Source organism: Gorilla gorilla, chromosome 10, assembly GCF_029281585.2.
Source record: "Gorilla gorilla gorilla isolate KB3781 chromosome 10, NHGRI_mGorGor1-v2.1_pri, whole genome shotgun sequence".
Lineage (NCBI taxonomy): Eukaryota > Metazoa > Chordata > Mammalia > Primates > Hominidae > Gorilla > Gorilla gorilla.
The window spans coordinates 149,309,507-149,325,101 of record NC_073234.2 but is presented as its reverse complement, the minus strand read 5'-3'; the positions used below and the strand labels follow the sequence as shown (position 1 = coordinate 149,325,101).

Genomic DNA, 15,595 nt, shown 5'->3' with positions numbered 1-15,595 from the left:
CGAGAACTCTTCGGCCTCCAGCGGGGTGGGGCTTCGATTCGGCTCCGCCCACCCCTCCGGTTGTCATAGTGATGCCGTTTCCACTGAGACTCCGGATCCTAACAGCTGGAGGCTAAAAACAGGCGCCATGGAGTACACAGGGAGCAAATATATCGGGGAATATGTAGATGGGAGGTAAGGGGCTCATTTGATTCACTTACTATACCTTGAATAGCTGTGACTGGAAAAAGACGGCTTTTTGCTTCTGCGAAACACCTTGTGCCAGGCACTTTCACAAACTTGCCCGAGTAATTTTTTCAAGGACCGTATCTAACAAGCAGCAAAGCTGAGATGCATTCACTCCATATATACTTATATGTGTGTGTGCATTGACTGTGTGTGTGTGCTATCTGCCAGTTTTAAACATAGGAATATTTAAAATGTCAAGATCCTTGCTCTTAGGGAGTTTATAATCCAGTTGGAGATGTATTGCCAATAAACAAATAAGTGATAAAATAATTACAGATAATGGTAAATGCTATAAAAACAAACACGAAGATTAGGGAAGAGAGACTGGCTAATCTGAATCTACACGGTCGCTTCCTTCCAGGAGGAGTTCACGATCTAGGGATTATTATAGAGGATTTTATACACAAATCACTGTAGTGGACTAGTAGTAAAAAATAATTCAACAGTTTTTTTTCTTTTCTTTTCCTTCCTTCCTTCCTTTCTTCCTTCCTTCCTTCCTACCTTCCTCTCTTTCTTTCTCTCTCTCTCGTTTTTGTTTTATTTTCAGACAAGATCTCGCTCTGTTGCCCTGGCTGGAGTGCAGTGGCCTGTTCACTGATTACTGCAGCCTCGACCCCCTATGCTCAAACAATCTTCCCGCTTCAGCCTCCCAAGTAGCTGAGACTACCGGTGTGCACCACTACCCCCAGCAAATTTTTCAACGCCTTTTGTAGAGACGGCGTCTTGCTATGTTGTCCAAGCTGGTCTCATACTCCTGGGCTCAAGTGATCCTCTTGCATGAGCCACCGTGCCCAGCAATTCAACAATGTTGAGTGGCTACCGAGTACCAGGCCCTGGAATTGACTCTGGGCACAATCCCTGTCTTCAGAAAGTTCATTCAAACATGATGCGACAAGTAGACATAACAGATAACTGCGATTCAGTGTGATAAGAGCTGTAGTAGAGAGAAGCAGAGGAAACACAGAGGTGGCCACTCTTTTTTGCCAACCACCCTGGATGAAGAAAGTGGAATCTCTGTTTTTATAGCTGAGGAAACCAAGGCTGGACGATATGAAGTGGTTTGCTGAACCAGTGCTAGTTGTCGGGACTGTGAAGCACTCCCACCTTGGGGCTCTGTATTCACAAGTTGGTGGAATTCCAGGGCATTTTGAGTTAATAGGAAAGAGGGATCTGTGGTCTGGACAGGGATAGGAGATAGATTCCTAGAGAGGGTGGTAGGAATGCTATGGGATGCTATCTCTCTAATCATTACATCAATTTTGCAAGGAAGATGTTATTATCTTTCCAGGTAACAAAGGTGACCCTTACAGGGCTTGAGACACTTATCCTACTCAGCAGGTAAGTGGCAGAGGTGCTTGATGTGTACTCCCTCTCACTACTCAGTGAGATAGTTCAGGCTGACCTTGCAAATAAAGGAACAGAAGTTAAGAGAAGCAAAATGACTGGCCCACCATTATGGATACAGAGCTAGGAAGTAACAGAGTCAGGATTTGAACCCAATCCTCTGTCCAAACCACATTCTTACTTTTCACAAGGCCCTGCTACAGTGAAGGTGGTAGAATTTTGGCAGATAGAGATGGGGTATTGGGCATTTCAGGCACAAAAAGTTGAGAAACTACATTAATTTTTGATGGGCTGTATATGGGTGAGAGAGAAACACACAGACAAGGTAAAAGAGGGAAGGCTTTCAACCATTTGCCTTTGGCCTTCTGTGTATTTTCATTGGGTTTTTGTGCCAAATCAGCCATTTCCATGCTTTGGCCCTAGGAATTTGGGCTTTGCTTGAGGTTGTCTGGTACCTCTGTAACCACAATAGGGATTCCCAGACCTGAACAGGGCTTCCCAATTTCCCATAACTAGCAAGAAGTCAGCAGTTTTTCACTTGTTATACTTCTTTTCATAAGTTGGACATGTGTTATTCTGTATTGATTTTGTGTTTTTAACAACAGTTAACTAGAATTCTATTTGGGGCATCTCAAATTTCAGCATGTAATGAGAGCATGAGACAGGTCTGGGCTCAAGTCTGCCATTTGCTTGTTGTACACTTAATCAACCATCCATATCTCAGTTTCCTCATCTGTAAAATGGGAAAGCAATGCACATTCAGCAGCAGTGTTTCAAGGAATATGTAATGATCATATATGGGTGTTATTTACAAATGGTAGATACTCAATCGATTTTTTTTAATTTAGGGAGGGGATATTTTCCTCTTGGAGTTTAAATGAATAGAGTAACCTCTCTATACAGTAGGAAGTTGATATTTAACGTTTGGTTTAAAAAGTTTATGTAGACTCTCCATGGCTGATAGGAACATCAAATGGTACGACTGCTTTGGAAAAGTTTGGCAGTTTCTTGAAAAGTTAAACAGCCATTCCACTTATAGGTATTTACCCCAGAAATGAAAGTGTATATCTACACAAAGACATGTATACAAGTACTCATAGCAGCCTTATTTATAATAACCAAAACTAGAAACAAACCCAAATGTCATCAACAGGGGAATGAAGAAACTAATTGTGGTATATCCATTCATTGGAATACTACTCAGCAATAAAAAGGAGTGAACTATTGGTACACAGAACAACATGAATGAATCTCAAAAAATTATGTTAAGTGAAAGAGGCCAGACAAAAAGAGTAGATACTGTATGATTCCATTTATGTAAAATTCTAGAAAATGCAAATCTATGGTGACAGAAAGTAGATCAGTAGTCACCTAGAGATGAGGATTGTGGTCAGGGGCAAGGAGGAAGTATTACAGAAAGGCATGCAGAAACTTTTGTGGGGAGTAGATATTTTGTCTTGATTGTGATAATGTTTTCCCAGGTGATGTCAAAACGTGTCAAATTGTACACTTTAAACACGTGGCCTATTGTATGTCAATTACACTTCAATAAATCTACTTTAAAAAAAAACCTTAAAAGAGACATGATTTCCCTGTACCATGTGTGAATATTAAAAAAAAAAAAAGGTTAATGTAGTATCTGTCTGACCTCAATATTATGGTTTCTTTGGAGTAGTCGCACAATGGAGTTCTAGATAACTCCACTCCAAAGCACCACAAGGTAAGTGCCAGAAGAGACCTACAGACACAGGGGAGGAAGGGACGCCCATAGCATTTATGTAGTAACTACTGTGCTCTGGGTGGCTTTGCCTGCATCTTCTCTTCACAGGGACTCTTTGAGATAGATATCGTTATCCTGTTTTACAGGTGGGAAAAGTAAGGCTCGGAGTAAACTTGCCCAAAGTCACCCAGTTAGCATTTGGCAGAGCAGGTATTAAAACCCAGGTCGATCAGACTGTAAAGCCCACGTGCTTCCTACAATAGTTCCCTGCTGCTGGGGCCCTTCAGAGGCCACATACAGTCGGAGCCGTCCTTAAAGGCTTCGTGGAAGAGATAGTATTTGAAATGGGCCTTGAAGGTTGGGTAGGATTTAGGTGGTTGGAGATGCAAGGTGAAGAATTCTTTTTCTAGAAGTTTCTAGGCAGAGGGAACAGCATGAGCAATAGCCCAGAGGGCACGTATGGAGTAGAGCTGGCAGTTCAGTTTGGCAGGAGAGTGGGTTGTGCCCAGAGGAGTTATGCAAAGGGAAGCTGGACAGGCGGTCTGTGCTCTGGCAAAGAAATTTCAATACCGTGCACAATTCTGGTGGTGGAGGAACCACTGATAGATCCTGGTAGGGCCAAGCATCAGGAAATAAAACTTATTTCATCTCTGTAACTCTCCTCATAATGCATATGTGTGGTAGAGACTCAGTAAATGTTGGCTGAATGAATGAATGAATGAATCATAGGTTTTGAGGGGTTTGTTTGAGACAGGGTCTCATTCTGGAGGGCTCTGGCTGGAGTGCAGTGGTGCAGTCTTGGCTCACAGCAATGTCCACCCCACCAGACTCAAGCGATCCTCCCACCTCAGCCTCCCCAGTAGCTGGGACCACAGATATGCGCCACCATGCCCAGCTAATTGATAGGTATTTGAGATCTGGAAATCATATCCTTATTATGGATTGAAGCCTTCACTATAAAGTGGTTTTTTTCTTCTTTTTAACTTACTTTGAATTTAGAAGGCAGGCTTTTCGCCTTGAATGAATTTTTTAAAATGGAAGAGAAGGAGGGAGAAAGGAAGGGAAAGAGAGAGAGAGTGAAGGAGAAAAAGAAGAAGGGAGGAGAAGGAGAGAAGGAGGGACAGAGAGGAGGGAAGCAGGAAAAGTGAAGATGGGGAGATCAGCTCAGAGCTCACTGCAGTTGTCCCAGTAGGAGGCAGCAGAACCCTGGGCCAAGGCAGAAGCAGTGAAGCCGCAGGAAAGAGAAAAATGTAGGAGAGGTTTGGGGATTTTACTGCCAGGAGTTGGCAGCTGATTGGCTCCAGTCCCGTCCAGAGATGGCTTACAGCCCCAGCCCTGGGCCCAGCTCCTGGCCTTGAACCAGAGGATTCTGATACCATTCATGGAAATAGAGAACTCTAAGGAGGTGCTGCTTAGGGGAGGAGGAGATGATTCTGTTTTAGGCGAGTTGGGGATGTCTGTGAGAGGTCTGAACAGTGATGTCCAGTTCGAGGTAAGAAAAGGGGTGGGGTCTAACCTCAGAGAAGGGTGTAGAACTTGAATATGGAGATGGTGCTTAGAAATGATAGATGTGAGCTCAAGCAAAGAGTACAGGAGGGAAGGAGAAAAGGAATTCTCCCGTCCCCCCATGTCTTGCACTAGAATAAAAGTGAAATAGTTTTCAATTTCTTGTTCTATGCCGGGCATTCTGCTATAGTTTCACAACCATCGTCTCACTCAGTTATCTCAACAACTTTGTCATCCACTCTGTTCACTGACTACTCTTTCTGTTTCCTTCATTCTTTACTCAGGAGACGTTTATGAAGCCCCTGCTTAGTGGTTCTAGGAGCTGAGGATACCAAAGTCTTCCTTTAAAGAAGCTTTTCTTAAATACCGGAGATAAGATATCTAATTACAAAACAAGATAGAAAGTGTTACGCATCCCGACAGAGGTACTAGCAAAAGCCTTAAAAAGGTCAGAGTTAGGAGAGGAGCCTTCAGCTTGTTAGGAGGAATGGAGAAGGAATGAATGAAAGCATATTTATTAAGCACTCACTATATGTCAGGCCCTTTACTAGGAAAATCGTTATATGTTACCTGTATTAATTGCAGCCATTTCACCCATAAAGAAACTGGTCAGCCCGGTGCAGTGGCTTACACCTATAATCCCAACATTTTGGGAGGCTGAGGCAGGAGGATCATTTGAGCCCAGGAGTTCTAGATCACCCTGGGCAACATAGGGAAACCCCATCTCTACAAAAAAAAAAAAAAAATTAAATAAGCCAGGCGTGGTGGGGCACACCTGTGGTTCCAACTACTTGGGAGGCTGAGGTGGGAGGATCACTTGAGTTCAGGAGATTGAGGCTGCATTGAGCCATGATCACACCGCTGTACTCCAGCCTGGGAGACAGAACAAGATCTGGTCTTGGGAAAAAAACAAAAAACAAAACAAAGAAGCTAGTCAACTGGTCAAGCTGGTGTCCCTGCCTTGTTCTCCTGTATGAGCCTGTCTTCCTCCTGCATAGCACTTATCACACATTGTATAATTACTCAATTTTGTTGCCCACTAGACTGTGAGCCCCCGAGGACAGGGACTGCATCTGCCTTGATCACTGTTGAATCTGTGTTGTATTCAGCAAGTTGGACCATCAGCATAGTCCCTGACAAAATGTAGGTGCTCTGTAAATACCTGTTTGGAAGGAAAGAAGGAAGGGAAGGAAGGGAGGGAGGCACAAGCAAAGAGGTTTGGGAAAGTATCTGTATTAGTCTGTTCTCATGCTGCTGTAAGGACATAACCAAAGACTGGGTAATCTATAAAGGAAAGAGGCTTAATGGACTCACAGTTCCACATGGCTGGGAAGGCCTCACGATCATGGTGGAGGCAAAGGGGGAGCAAAGGCACATCTTACATGGCAGCAGGCAAGAGAGCATGTTCAGGGGAATTGCCCTTTATAAAACCATCAGATCTCATGAGACTTATTCACTATCATGAGAACAGCATGGGAAAAACCCACCCCCATGATTCAGTTACCTCCCACTGAGTCCCTCCCATGACATGTGGGGATTATGGGAGCTACAATTCCAGATGAGATTTGGGTGGGGACACAGCCAAACAATATCAATATCCACGATTTTATATATATATATGTATAATGGTGGTAAGCTTCAAACCCTTACTCCTGTCTCTAAATTTCATATTTTCCCTAATATTCCACTTGTGGCATAATAGGCAAGGATGGATTGGTCATGGGGGACAGAGAAATCACAGAACCAGCTGCCAGAAAACCTGGGCTCTAGTGTCCACTGTTTTTACTGTGTGTGGTTTTGGGCACACCTCTACACTCTCTGGGCCTACTAAGGGGGTTTATTTCAGGGAGCAGTGTGAACTCCAAGGTGAGAGTGAGCCTCTAGGTGAAGGGGAGAATGAACAGAGCAAACTCTATTCCCCTCTTTTCGTTTTTGAGCTTTTGAGGGAAACAAAACAAAAATTTTGTTTTCAGCAGAGTACTGCTGGGATGAGAAGGATGAGAATGCTGAGAACGGGGTTCCTGCTCACTCTGTTGCCTGCCAGCTCTGATCCTCCAGCTGTCACACAGGGCTCAGTGATTTCCCTGTGTCTTTACAGGATGGAGGGCAAAGCCAAGTACATCCTCCCTACCGAAACAATATATGTTGGGGAAATGAAGGATGGCATGTTTCACGGCGAAGGAACCCTGTACCTCCCCAGTGGAAGCCAATACGACGCCATTTGGGAAAACGGATTGGCCATAAAGGTGATCAGCTGGGGGGGCGGGTGCTGTGGAGGAGAGATCCTCGGGCAAGAAGAGCCTCACCCTCTGGCGCCCCATCGTCCCTGTCTGGTGCCCACCTCGTTCCATTCACTCTTCTCTTTGCTTCTCCCCCACTCCCCCAACTTTTTTTTTTTTTTTTTTTTTTTTAGTCTCACTCTGTCACCAGGCTGGAGTGCAGTGGCACAATCTCGGCTCACTGCAACCTCCACCTCCTGGGTTCAAGCGAGTCTCCTGCCTCAGCCTCCCGAGTAGCTGGGACTACGGGCATGAGCCACCATGCCCAGCTAATTTTTGTATTTTTAGTAGAGATTGGGTTTCACCATGTTTGCCAGGATGGTCTCAATCTCTTGACCTTGTGATCCACCCGCCTTGGCCTCCCAAAGTGCTGGGATTACAGGTGCACAGGTGCGAGCCACCACACCTGACCTTTTTTTTTTTTTTTTGAAAACGAGTCTCTGTCGCCCAGGCTGGAGCATAGTGGTGTGATCTCAGCTCACCACAACCTCTGCCTCCTGGGTTCAAGCTATTCTCTTGCCTAGGCCTCCTGAGTAGCTGGGATTACAGGTATGTGCCACCATGCCCGGCTAATTTCTCCCTGCTTCTGGATCTCCCAGGGCTCTAGAATCCTCTCCCTCTAGATCTGGAAGGATCTGTGGAGAGGCCATGATGAGTTTGCATCTGTTACACCACTTACTGCCTGGTCTTAGGCCCATGACTTCACCTCCCTGAGAGTTCTTCACCTATCAACTCAGGACAGTTAGTTGCATTAGTTATGTGTTGGTACTATAACAGGTTACCACAGATTTAGTCTGAAATCAGCACAAATGTATTATCTTACAGTTCTAGAGCTCAAAAGTCTGAAATAGGTCAGCAAGCCTGCATTCCGTCCAGAGGCTCTATGGGAAAACCTGTTTCCTTGCCTTTTCCAGCTTCTAGAGGCTGCCTGCATTCTTTGGCTCATGGCCACGCATCACTCCGACCTCTGCTTTCATCATCACGCCACCCTTCATCCCTCTGCTTTCATCGTCATCTCATCTTCTCTCACCCTGACCTTACTATTTCCTTCTCATAGGAACCTTGCAATCATATTTGGCACACCCAGTTAATCCAAATAATCTTCCCACTTCAGGATCCTTCATTTAATTGCATCTGCAAAATCCCTCTTGCCATGTAAAGTAGCATACTCACAGGTTGCAGCAGACAGGGACATCTTTGGGGGACCATTATTCAGCCTACCACAATAGTACAAGGCACCTCAATATATATATGTGAACACTTTGCTAAGTTCCCAGCACACAAAAGGCACTCAATAAGTGTTAGCTCTTATTACCACCATCACTGCTACTATCATTATAACTTACCTAATCCAAGGATTCTTACCCCCTGGTATTTGTGAGTCATGAATAGAATTCAGGGAGTCACTGAAACCTCTTGATTTATATACAGAAATTTCTGTGTAAAGGGGACTAGGTATTTCTCCAGGAAAAGCATCTATAGCTTTCATCAGTTTCACTAAGAGCATCTTGGGGCCTGACTCATGACCTAAAAAAGGTTAAGAAATGCTCCTTGTTTTATAGCTTGGAGAGTCTAAGCCCCAGGAAGGGGATGTGACTTTCCCGAGGTCACACAGTGAATTAATAGTATCATTGGAATTTCCACCCGTGTTTCCTGATGCCCAGGCCAATGCAATTTCTACATCCTGAGGCTTCCTTTAGCAGTAAGGCAGCAAAGGCAGAATGTATGCGTTTGGACAAAGGGCCGTGGCTGATGGCTCTGACCTTTCCAGCTATAATAATAATAAAAGAATAATAACATTTATTGAGGGCTTACTTTGTGTCAGTGTGTCAGTCAGGGTTCTTCAGAGACACAAAACCAATAGGATATACAGAGATGTATGGAAAGAGATTTATATTAGGGATTGGCTCACAAGATTATGGAGGCTAAGAAGCTTCCCAATCTTCCCTCTGCAACCTGGAGGCCCAGGAAAGCTGTTAGTGTAGTTCCAGTCCAAACCCAAGGGCCTCAACCAGGGGGATCAATGGTGTAAGTCCCAGTCAGAGTTCAAAGGCCTGAGAACCAGGAATGCTGATGTCCAAGGGCAAGGAAGATGGATGTCCCAGCACAAGCAGAGACAGGGGATTGGCGCTTCCTCTGCCTTTTTGTTCTATCCAGGCCCTCAACGGATTGTATGGTGCCCACCCACTTTGGTGAGGGTGGAACTTCTTTGCTCAGTCCACCGATTAAAATGCGAATCCCTTCTAGAAACGCCCTCATGAACACACCCAGAAATGTTTTACCAGCTATCTGGGCATCCCTTTCACTTAACCCAGTCAAGTTGCCTCACAGAATCAACCATCACAGCCAGGCACTGTGCTAAATGCTTCACGTGTGCTATCTCATTGAATTTTCAATCAACCCTATTTTATGTACAGTATCATTAACTTAATTTTACAAATGAAGAAATGAAGGACCAGAGAGAGTGGGTCATCTGCCCAAGTTCATCTGCCAAAGTGAGTTCACCCACTTTGAGCGGCAGGGACAGGGCTCGGCACTTATACCCATTCCCTCTTGTCGTCACAACCATAGTAATTGTGATAGTTACCACTTCTTTACTGCAGCCATCAGAAAGGCCCCCACTTCCCTTGATATCTGAACCTCTTGGCCAAAAGCCTTCAGCTTCCTCAGATGCACATGTGTGCTCCTTGTCTTCCAGGGCACATATACCTTCGTAGATGGGCTGCACTATGATGAGAAGAACTGGCATTACTGCGACGGCTATGATCGGAGGTTTTACACAGAGATCCTCAATGGCTTGAAGCCTGCAGGTACCCAGGCACCCACCCTTTCCTTCATACCCAAACTGAGAGGGAAACTAAGACAGTTTTGGATAAGTGGACTGTGTCCTACTGAAGTAACTTAAAGGGGAAGAGGAACTGAGCAGGCGTAGAAGAATACAAAAGAGCCAGGTCCTGGAGCCAGGAAGGCCAGTCCTCATATCTCAGCTCCACTGTGCTAGCCAGAGGACCATGGGCAAGGGACTTTACCCACTGTGCCTCAGTTTCTCCCCTTCAAAATGGAGTCAATCAGCTGGGCGTGGTGACTCATGCCTGTAATCCCAGCACTTTGGGAGGCCAAGGCGGGTGGATCACTTGAGGTCAGCACTTCCAGACCATCCTGGCCAACATAGTGAAACCTGTCTCTACTAAAAATACAAAAATTAGCCGGGTATGGTGGCATGCCTGTAATCCCAGCTACTCAGGAGGCTGAGGCATGAGAATCGTTTGAACTCACGAGGTGGAGTTTGCAGTGAGCTGACATCACGCCACTGCACTCCAGCCTGGGCGACAGAGCGACACTCTGGTCTCAGAAAAAAAAAAAAAATCAAAATGGGGTCAACAGCATCATCTACCTCCCAAGATTGTTGTAAATAAGATAATTCATGTCAGGTGTTTAGAACAATGCCTTGAATGCATGTGGGTGCACGGTACATGTCAGCTGTTCTTATTCGTGGTACCTACTATAACACTAAAATTATGTAAATATTTTAAAAAGAAAGAGTTAAGGACGAAAGCAGTACTGACAGAGCATGTGCTTTGTGTATCAGGTGCTGGGGGAGGCTCTCTGTAATCCCTGTCTCCCTAATGTCCAGATGACCCTGCCCAGTCAGCCTTCCTAGTCCCATGTCACTCCAGGTTGAGGCTGTGGAGTTCAGACATGGTTCCCTGTGGCAGAGCTCACACTGGCAGCCCAGTCTTACTCTCTGAGGTCCTCTGTATCATGCTACCTCCCTGCAAAAACCGTGTTTCATCACAGAGGGCTACATTTGGACTATAAGTCTGGATTCAGAGAGTGGCACCTTAAAATTTTGAGACGTGTTCCAGGTCAGGTGAGCCTCAAGACGAAGGGAAGGGAGGGATAGCATTAGGACAAATACCTAATGTAGATGACAGGTTGATGGGTGCAGCAAACCACCATGGCATGTGTATACCTATGTAACAAACCTGCACATTCTGCACATGTACCCCAGAACTTAAAGTATAATAAAAAATAAATAAATAATAAAAAAATAAAAAAAGAAGAGTGTAGTTTTTGGCACAGCAGAGATAATATATCCAAAATGACAGATGGGGAAACAACTCTGTATACTATAAAAACAATCCCAACTTAGCTTGTGAGAGACCATGAGCTGTGGTTGACAGAGCATGGAGCCAGAAATTGTGGGTTTGAGTCCTAGCATTCTCTGTCTATAGCTGGATGAGCCTGCACAAGTCAACCTCCGTCAGGGCAGAAGCCTCCAGGAAGCACCCAGGCACTGGAGTCAGGCAGACCTGAGCTCAAACCCCCATCTCCTTCCCTTCCCAGCTTCATGACCTTGGGTCAGTTAGTTGACCGGGTGAGCCGCCTTCTCTCCCTTTGCCCTCCTGACACTTACTCTGCTATTTTCCTCCTATCCCCAGGCTTCTTTGCCACTGCCTCCTCAACATCCCCCCACCCCCAGTTATTCACGTTGAGGTTCCCGGGGCTCTCTGGCTTAGGCATTTTCTGTTTTCATTCTATATGCTCTTCCTGAACAAGTTGATACACTTCTAAGCCTTCAACTACCATTGGCTTCTAAACTGAAATCAGAATCCCTGAGGCTAAGATCCCTGCATCAAGCTTCCCTGACACCTGTATTGGTCGTTCTCAACTTGTTTGCACTGAATTCATTGTCACCCCCACCGTGATGGCTGCCTCACTGAATGTCATGCCCATCCACCTAGGTAAGCCTAATCCTCCCTTCCCCTGCCCCCTAAGTGCAATGGTCCTATGGATTTTACCTCTGAAATATAGACTTTATTTGTTTATTCAACAAATATTTATTGAGCACTTCCATGTGCCAGGCAGCATTCTCTTCATACTCTTTGCCACTGCCCTGTTCCAGCCCTCCATCATCTTTCCCCTTGATGACCTGACTCCAGAGATCCCCACTTGGCCCCCTTGAGGTCATTCTCCATTCTGCAGTCACTTCCATCTTTTTTTTTTGAGACAGAGTCTTGCTCTGTTGCCCAGGCTGGAGTGCAGTGGTATGATCATAGCTCACTGTAACTTTGAACTCCTGGGCTCAAGCGATCCTCCTGCCAAGTGATCTGGCCTCCTAAGTAGCTGGAACTACAGGAATGTGCCACCACTCCTGGTTATTTTTTTTTTTTAAGTTTCTTGTAGAGATGGGTCTTGCCATGGTGCCCAGGCTCATCTAGAACTCCTGGCCTTAAGCAACCTTCCCTCCTTAACTTGGGATTACAGGCGTGAGCCACCATGCCCGGCCGCTTACATCTTTTAAAGTGTGAATCTGATTGCCTCCCTTCCGCCCCGCCCCTTGAGTGCTCCCTATACCCTCAAGATAAGGTTTCAAATTCTCAGAAACAGTGACATTCTCTGGCTCCTGCTCATGTCCCAGCCTCATCCTAGGCTACCCACCCTTCTCGGTTTTTCTCTCTCCCTTCTTGCCATGCTTGCTTTCTCTCTATTTCTCAAAGAGACCACACTTTTTCCTGCCATTCTCTCTGCCTGGAATACTTTAACCCTCTTACTTCACCCAAATAACTCCTTCCCATCCTTCAGGTCTCAGCTCAACGTCCTGAAGCTGGGAGCCCCTTCCCTGAATTCCCACACTAGGTAAGGTCTCCCTGTGGCATATCACAGCAGCCATGACCTCCTCCCAGGGCTTGGATCGTGAGTGTTCATCTCGTCTTCTCAAGCTGTGAGCAACATGAGGGCAGGGCCCTAGCACATTGTCTGGCATACAGTGGGTACTCGTTAAAGAGTTATTGTCAAACAGGGATAATGATATTGACATCACAGTGCAGGGTGAAGTATGTGCTTAGGGGAGTTAAGGCAATGACATTAAGAAATATTTCCTAAGCTCCTACTGTATGTCAGACACTGGCTGGACCCAGGGAGACCAGAGTTAAGAGGACATCATCTCTCCCTTCAAAGAGCTGCCAGTCTAGCTGCAGCTTGAGAACCTTGCAAATCACTCCTCCCGGATTAGTTATGATGGGAGGCCTGGACTTTGCCATGGGCTCTTCACCCCAATTAAGGCTGTAGGCAAAAAGCCCTCAGCCTTAAGCCTTAGCTCTCACACAATGGCTGGTTTTGCTAAAGCTAAGCCTCTGCCAGTCTCGTGGTGGCTTTTCCCGAACCTGCCTGGCTCTCCCCTACTTCTCCTGTGACCCTCAGAAGAGCAGCTTGATTCTAAGTAGCTACTTCCTTCCCTTGTCACTCCACACTTTGCCTCTCGGGGCTGGCATTGTTAGGGCAACTCGCCCTGCCTGTAAGGCAGGGTGAGGGTTAAAAGTGCCCCGTGACCTCTTGGAGCATCTGTGAGATGGGCATTGGCATGAGGCTTTGGTGAGAGAATGGCTGTAAAGTGCTTGACATGGAGTAAGTTCTCAGTAGTCATTAGCCAGTACATATGGGGTTAGGTTTAGGATCAGGGTCAGTGTCAGGGTTACGGTTAGGCATGTCATTAAGCAACACAAGAGTTCCTACTGTGTGCAAGACTCTGGGTTGTGGGCGTGGTGCTGTGTGCTCAGTGGGCATCCAGCTCTCAGTCTAGAGAACAAGGAACTATAGCAACTATAGTTAGAAGGAACCTGAGAAGTTATTTATTCCAACCTCTCCCTTTACTTGAGCCATGGCGTTTCAAGATACACATACCTAGCGTGCATGACCTAAAAGGTGCACTCAGTCTTCTTTCTCTCCCAGAGATCTCAGTGTCCCCGGTCCTGTGGCTGCACCTAGGCTGTCTCCTCTCCTGATGTTGGCACCTGAACATACAGGTTCCAGAGCTGGACTGCCTCCTAGCTGGATAACCTTGGGAAAGTTACTTTAACTTCTCTGAGCCTCAGTTTTCTTATCTGTAAAATGGAGCCACAGAGTTGCTCTCAGGATTAAATAAAAGAGGAGCACAATGCCTGGCACATAATAAACATTCAATGAGTGGCAGCCACCGTGGTAATTTTGGCAAGAGTCAAAGTTCTCCACCACCTGCCCCTTGTCCACCTGATCCATTTCTTTTCTGCTGTTCTCCTTCATACGTGCTCTGCTCTACAAGGTTTCCAGAGTGGGGCTTAAGGATCCATGCCTCTGGCCTCTGCCCACGCTTTGAATGCCACCCCTCTTCTGGATCTGATGCTCTCCTATCCATTTGCCAACTCTGACTTACCCTCAGCATCTGTCTAACTTCAGAACCTGTGCCCTTTGTCATGGTATCCGAAGAAATGGAGGAGGATGGGGTCAAAGGAAGAAGAAGACAGAGGGTCTCGTTCCCAAGACCCTGTTCCCAAGAGCCATGTTCAGAAAGTTCCTTTGGGGCACCGTTTCTGCTGGGTTTGCTTCTTGCCCTGAGTAGGGGGTATTTAGTTCAACAGGGGAGCCAGATAGTCACATGAGCCACCAGCCACAAGTGGACCTTATGGGAACACTGGGTTTGGATTTGGCCTTGATGGTGAACTAATTGCCCATTATGTTCTTTCAAGGTATGGCTCAACTCACCAATATGGACCCACCTAGAAAAATCCCCAGGGGCTATTACGATTGTGGAGACGGCTTCTGTAACCCAGTCACGAGGGTAGTCAAGGACTATAGGAACCGCTTTCTAAGAAACGCAGGTAGGTTTCTTCCGACACTGCAGCACGTTTTCTCTTCACCCACATATAAGTATGTGCATCTGTATGTACAAATGTATGCACACACTTGACGAGAAAGAAGCTTTTGCTGATAGAAGATGAAAGTTGATTACCTGGATGTTTTATTTTTTGGACTTCTCGTGGCTGGCAAATCTGTACATAGTCCTAGAGTGAGGTAAAAGGACATTCGTGGTCTAGCTGTGACGGCACATAAATGTCGCACTGAAAGGATTAAGGTACTTATTTTTGTATGCATTCCTTCGATTTTAATGGGCACTTAATATATGCTAGACACTGTGCTTGGTGTTGGGGGAAAAGCAGAGCAAAGCTGGACACAGCCCCCCTTCCTTGTGGAGCTTGCATTCTAAAAGTGGCAGAGAAGTACTATAAACAGTTAATTGTATCATGGAACAGACACAATGAAGGGAAAAACATGGTCCTGTGGGAAGGGAAAGTAGGGGCCCCAGAGAGGTGGGACGGATGCTGTGGGAGCACAAATAAGGGCTATCAAATCCCGAAGCGGTTAGTCAGAGAAGGTTTCAAGGAGGAAATGACTTCTAAGCTGAGACCTGAAGAATAACTGGGAGTTGACCACAAGGCCTGGGAAGAGGGTTTCCCAGCGAGAGGAAATGGCACAGGCAATGGCCTAGAGGGGAGTGATCCCTTGAGGTCCAAGAAGTTTGGTTCATCCTTTAGCCAGGGGAGTAGGTACCTTGGAGGATCCAGAACCTCAGTTTGGTGAGTCAACACAAGGCTGATCAGACGAAGAAGAACCCATTTACAGTGACCACACTCACAGGAGATCAATACACAAATAATAGAACATTTTCCTTTAATGCAGTGATTCCTAAACTTATCCTTTT

At 45.9% G+C, this 15,595-nt stretch overlaps 1 protein-coding gene across 2 annotated transcripts; it reads left to right on the top strand.

Moving 5' to 3' along the window:
* Positions 1 to 74: 74 nt before the first annotated feature.
* LOC129525765 (MORN repeat-containing protein 5-like) lies at positions 75 to 14,971 on the top strand. Of its 2 annotated transcripts, XM_055357445.2 has the most exons (5): positions 113 to 174; positions 5,842 to 5,941; positions 6,897 to 7,044; positions 9,776 to 9,887; positions 14,583 to 14,971. In XM_055357445.2, exons 1-5 carry the CDS (start codon positions 168 to 170, stop codon positions 14,801 to 14,803), a joined length of 588 nt encoding a protein of 195 aa, XP_055213420.1. In that variant the 5' UTR covers positions 113 to 167; the 3' UTR covers positions 14,804 to 14,971. The 2 variants fall into 2 exon arrangements, with proteins under 2 accessions (XP_055213421.1, XP_055213420.1); XM_055357446.2 differs by lacking the exon at positions 5,842 to 5,941 and having other exon boundaries at positions 75 to 174.
* Positions 14,972 to 15,595: the final 624 nt, after the last annotated feature.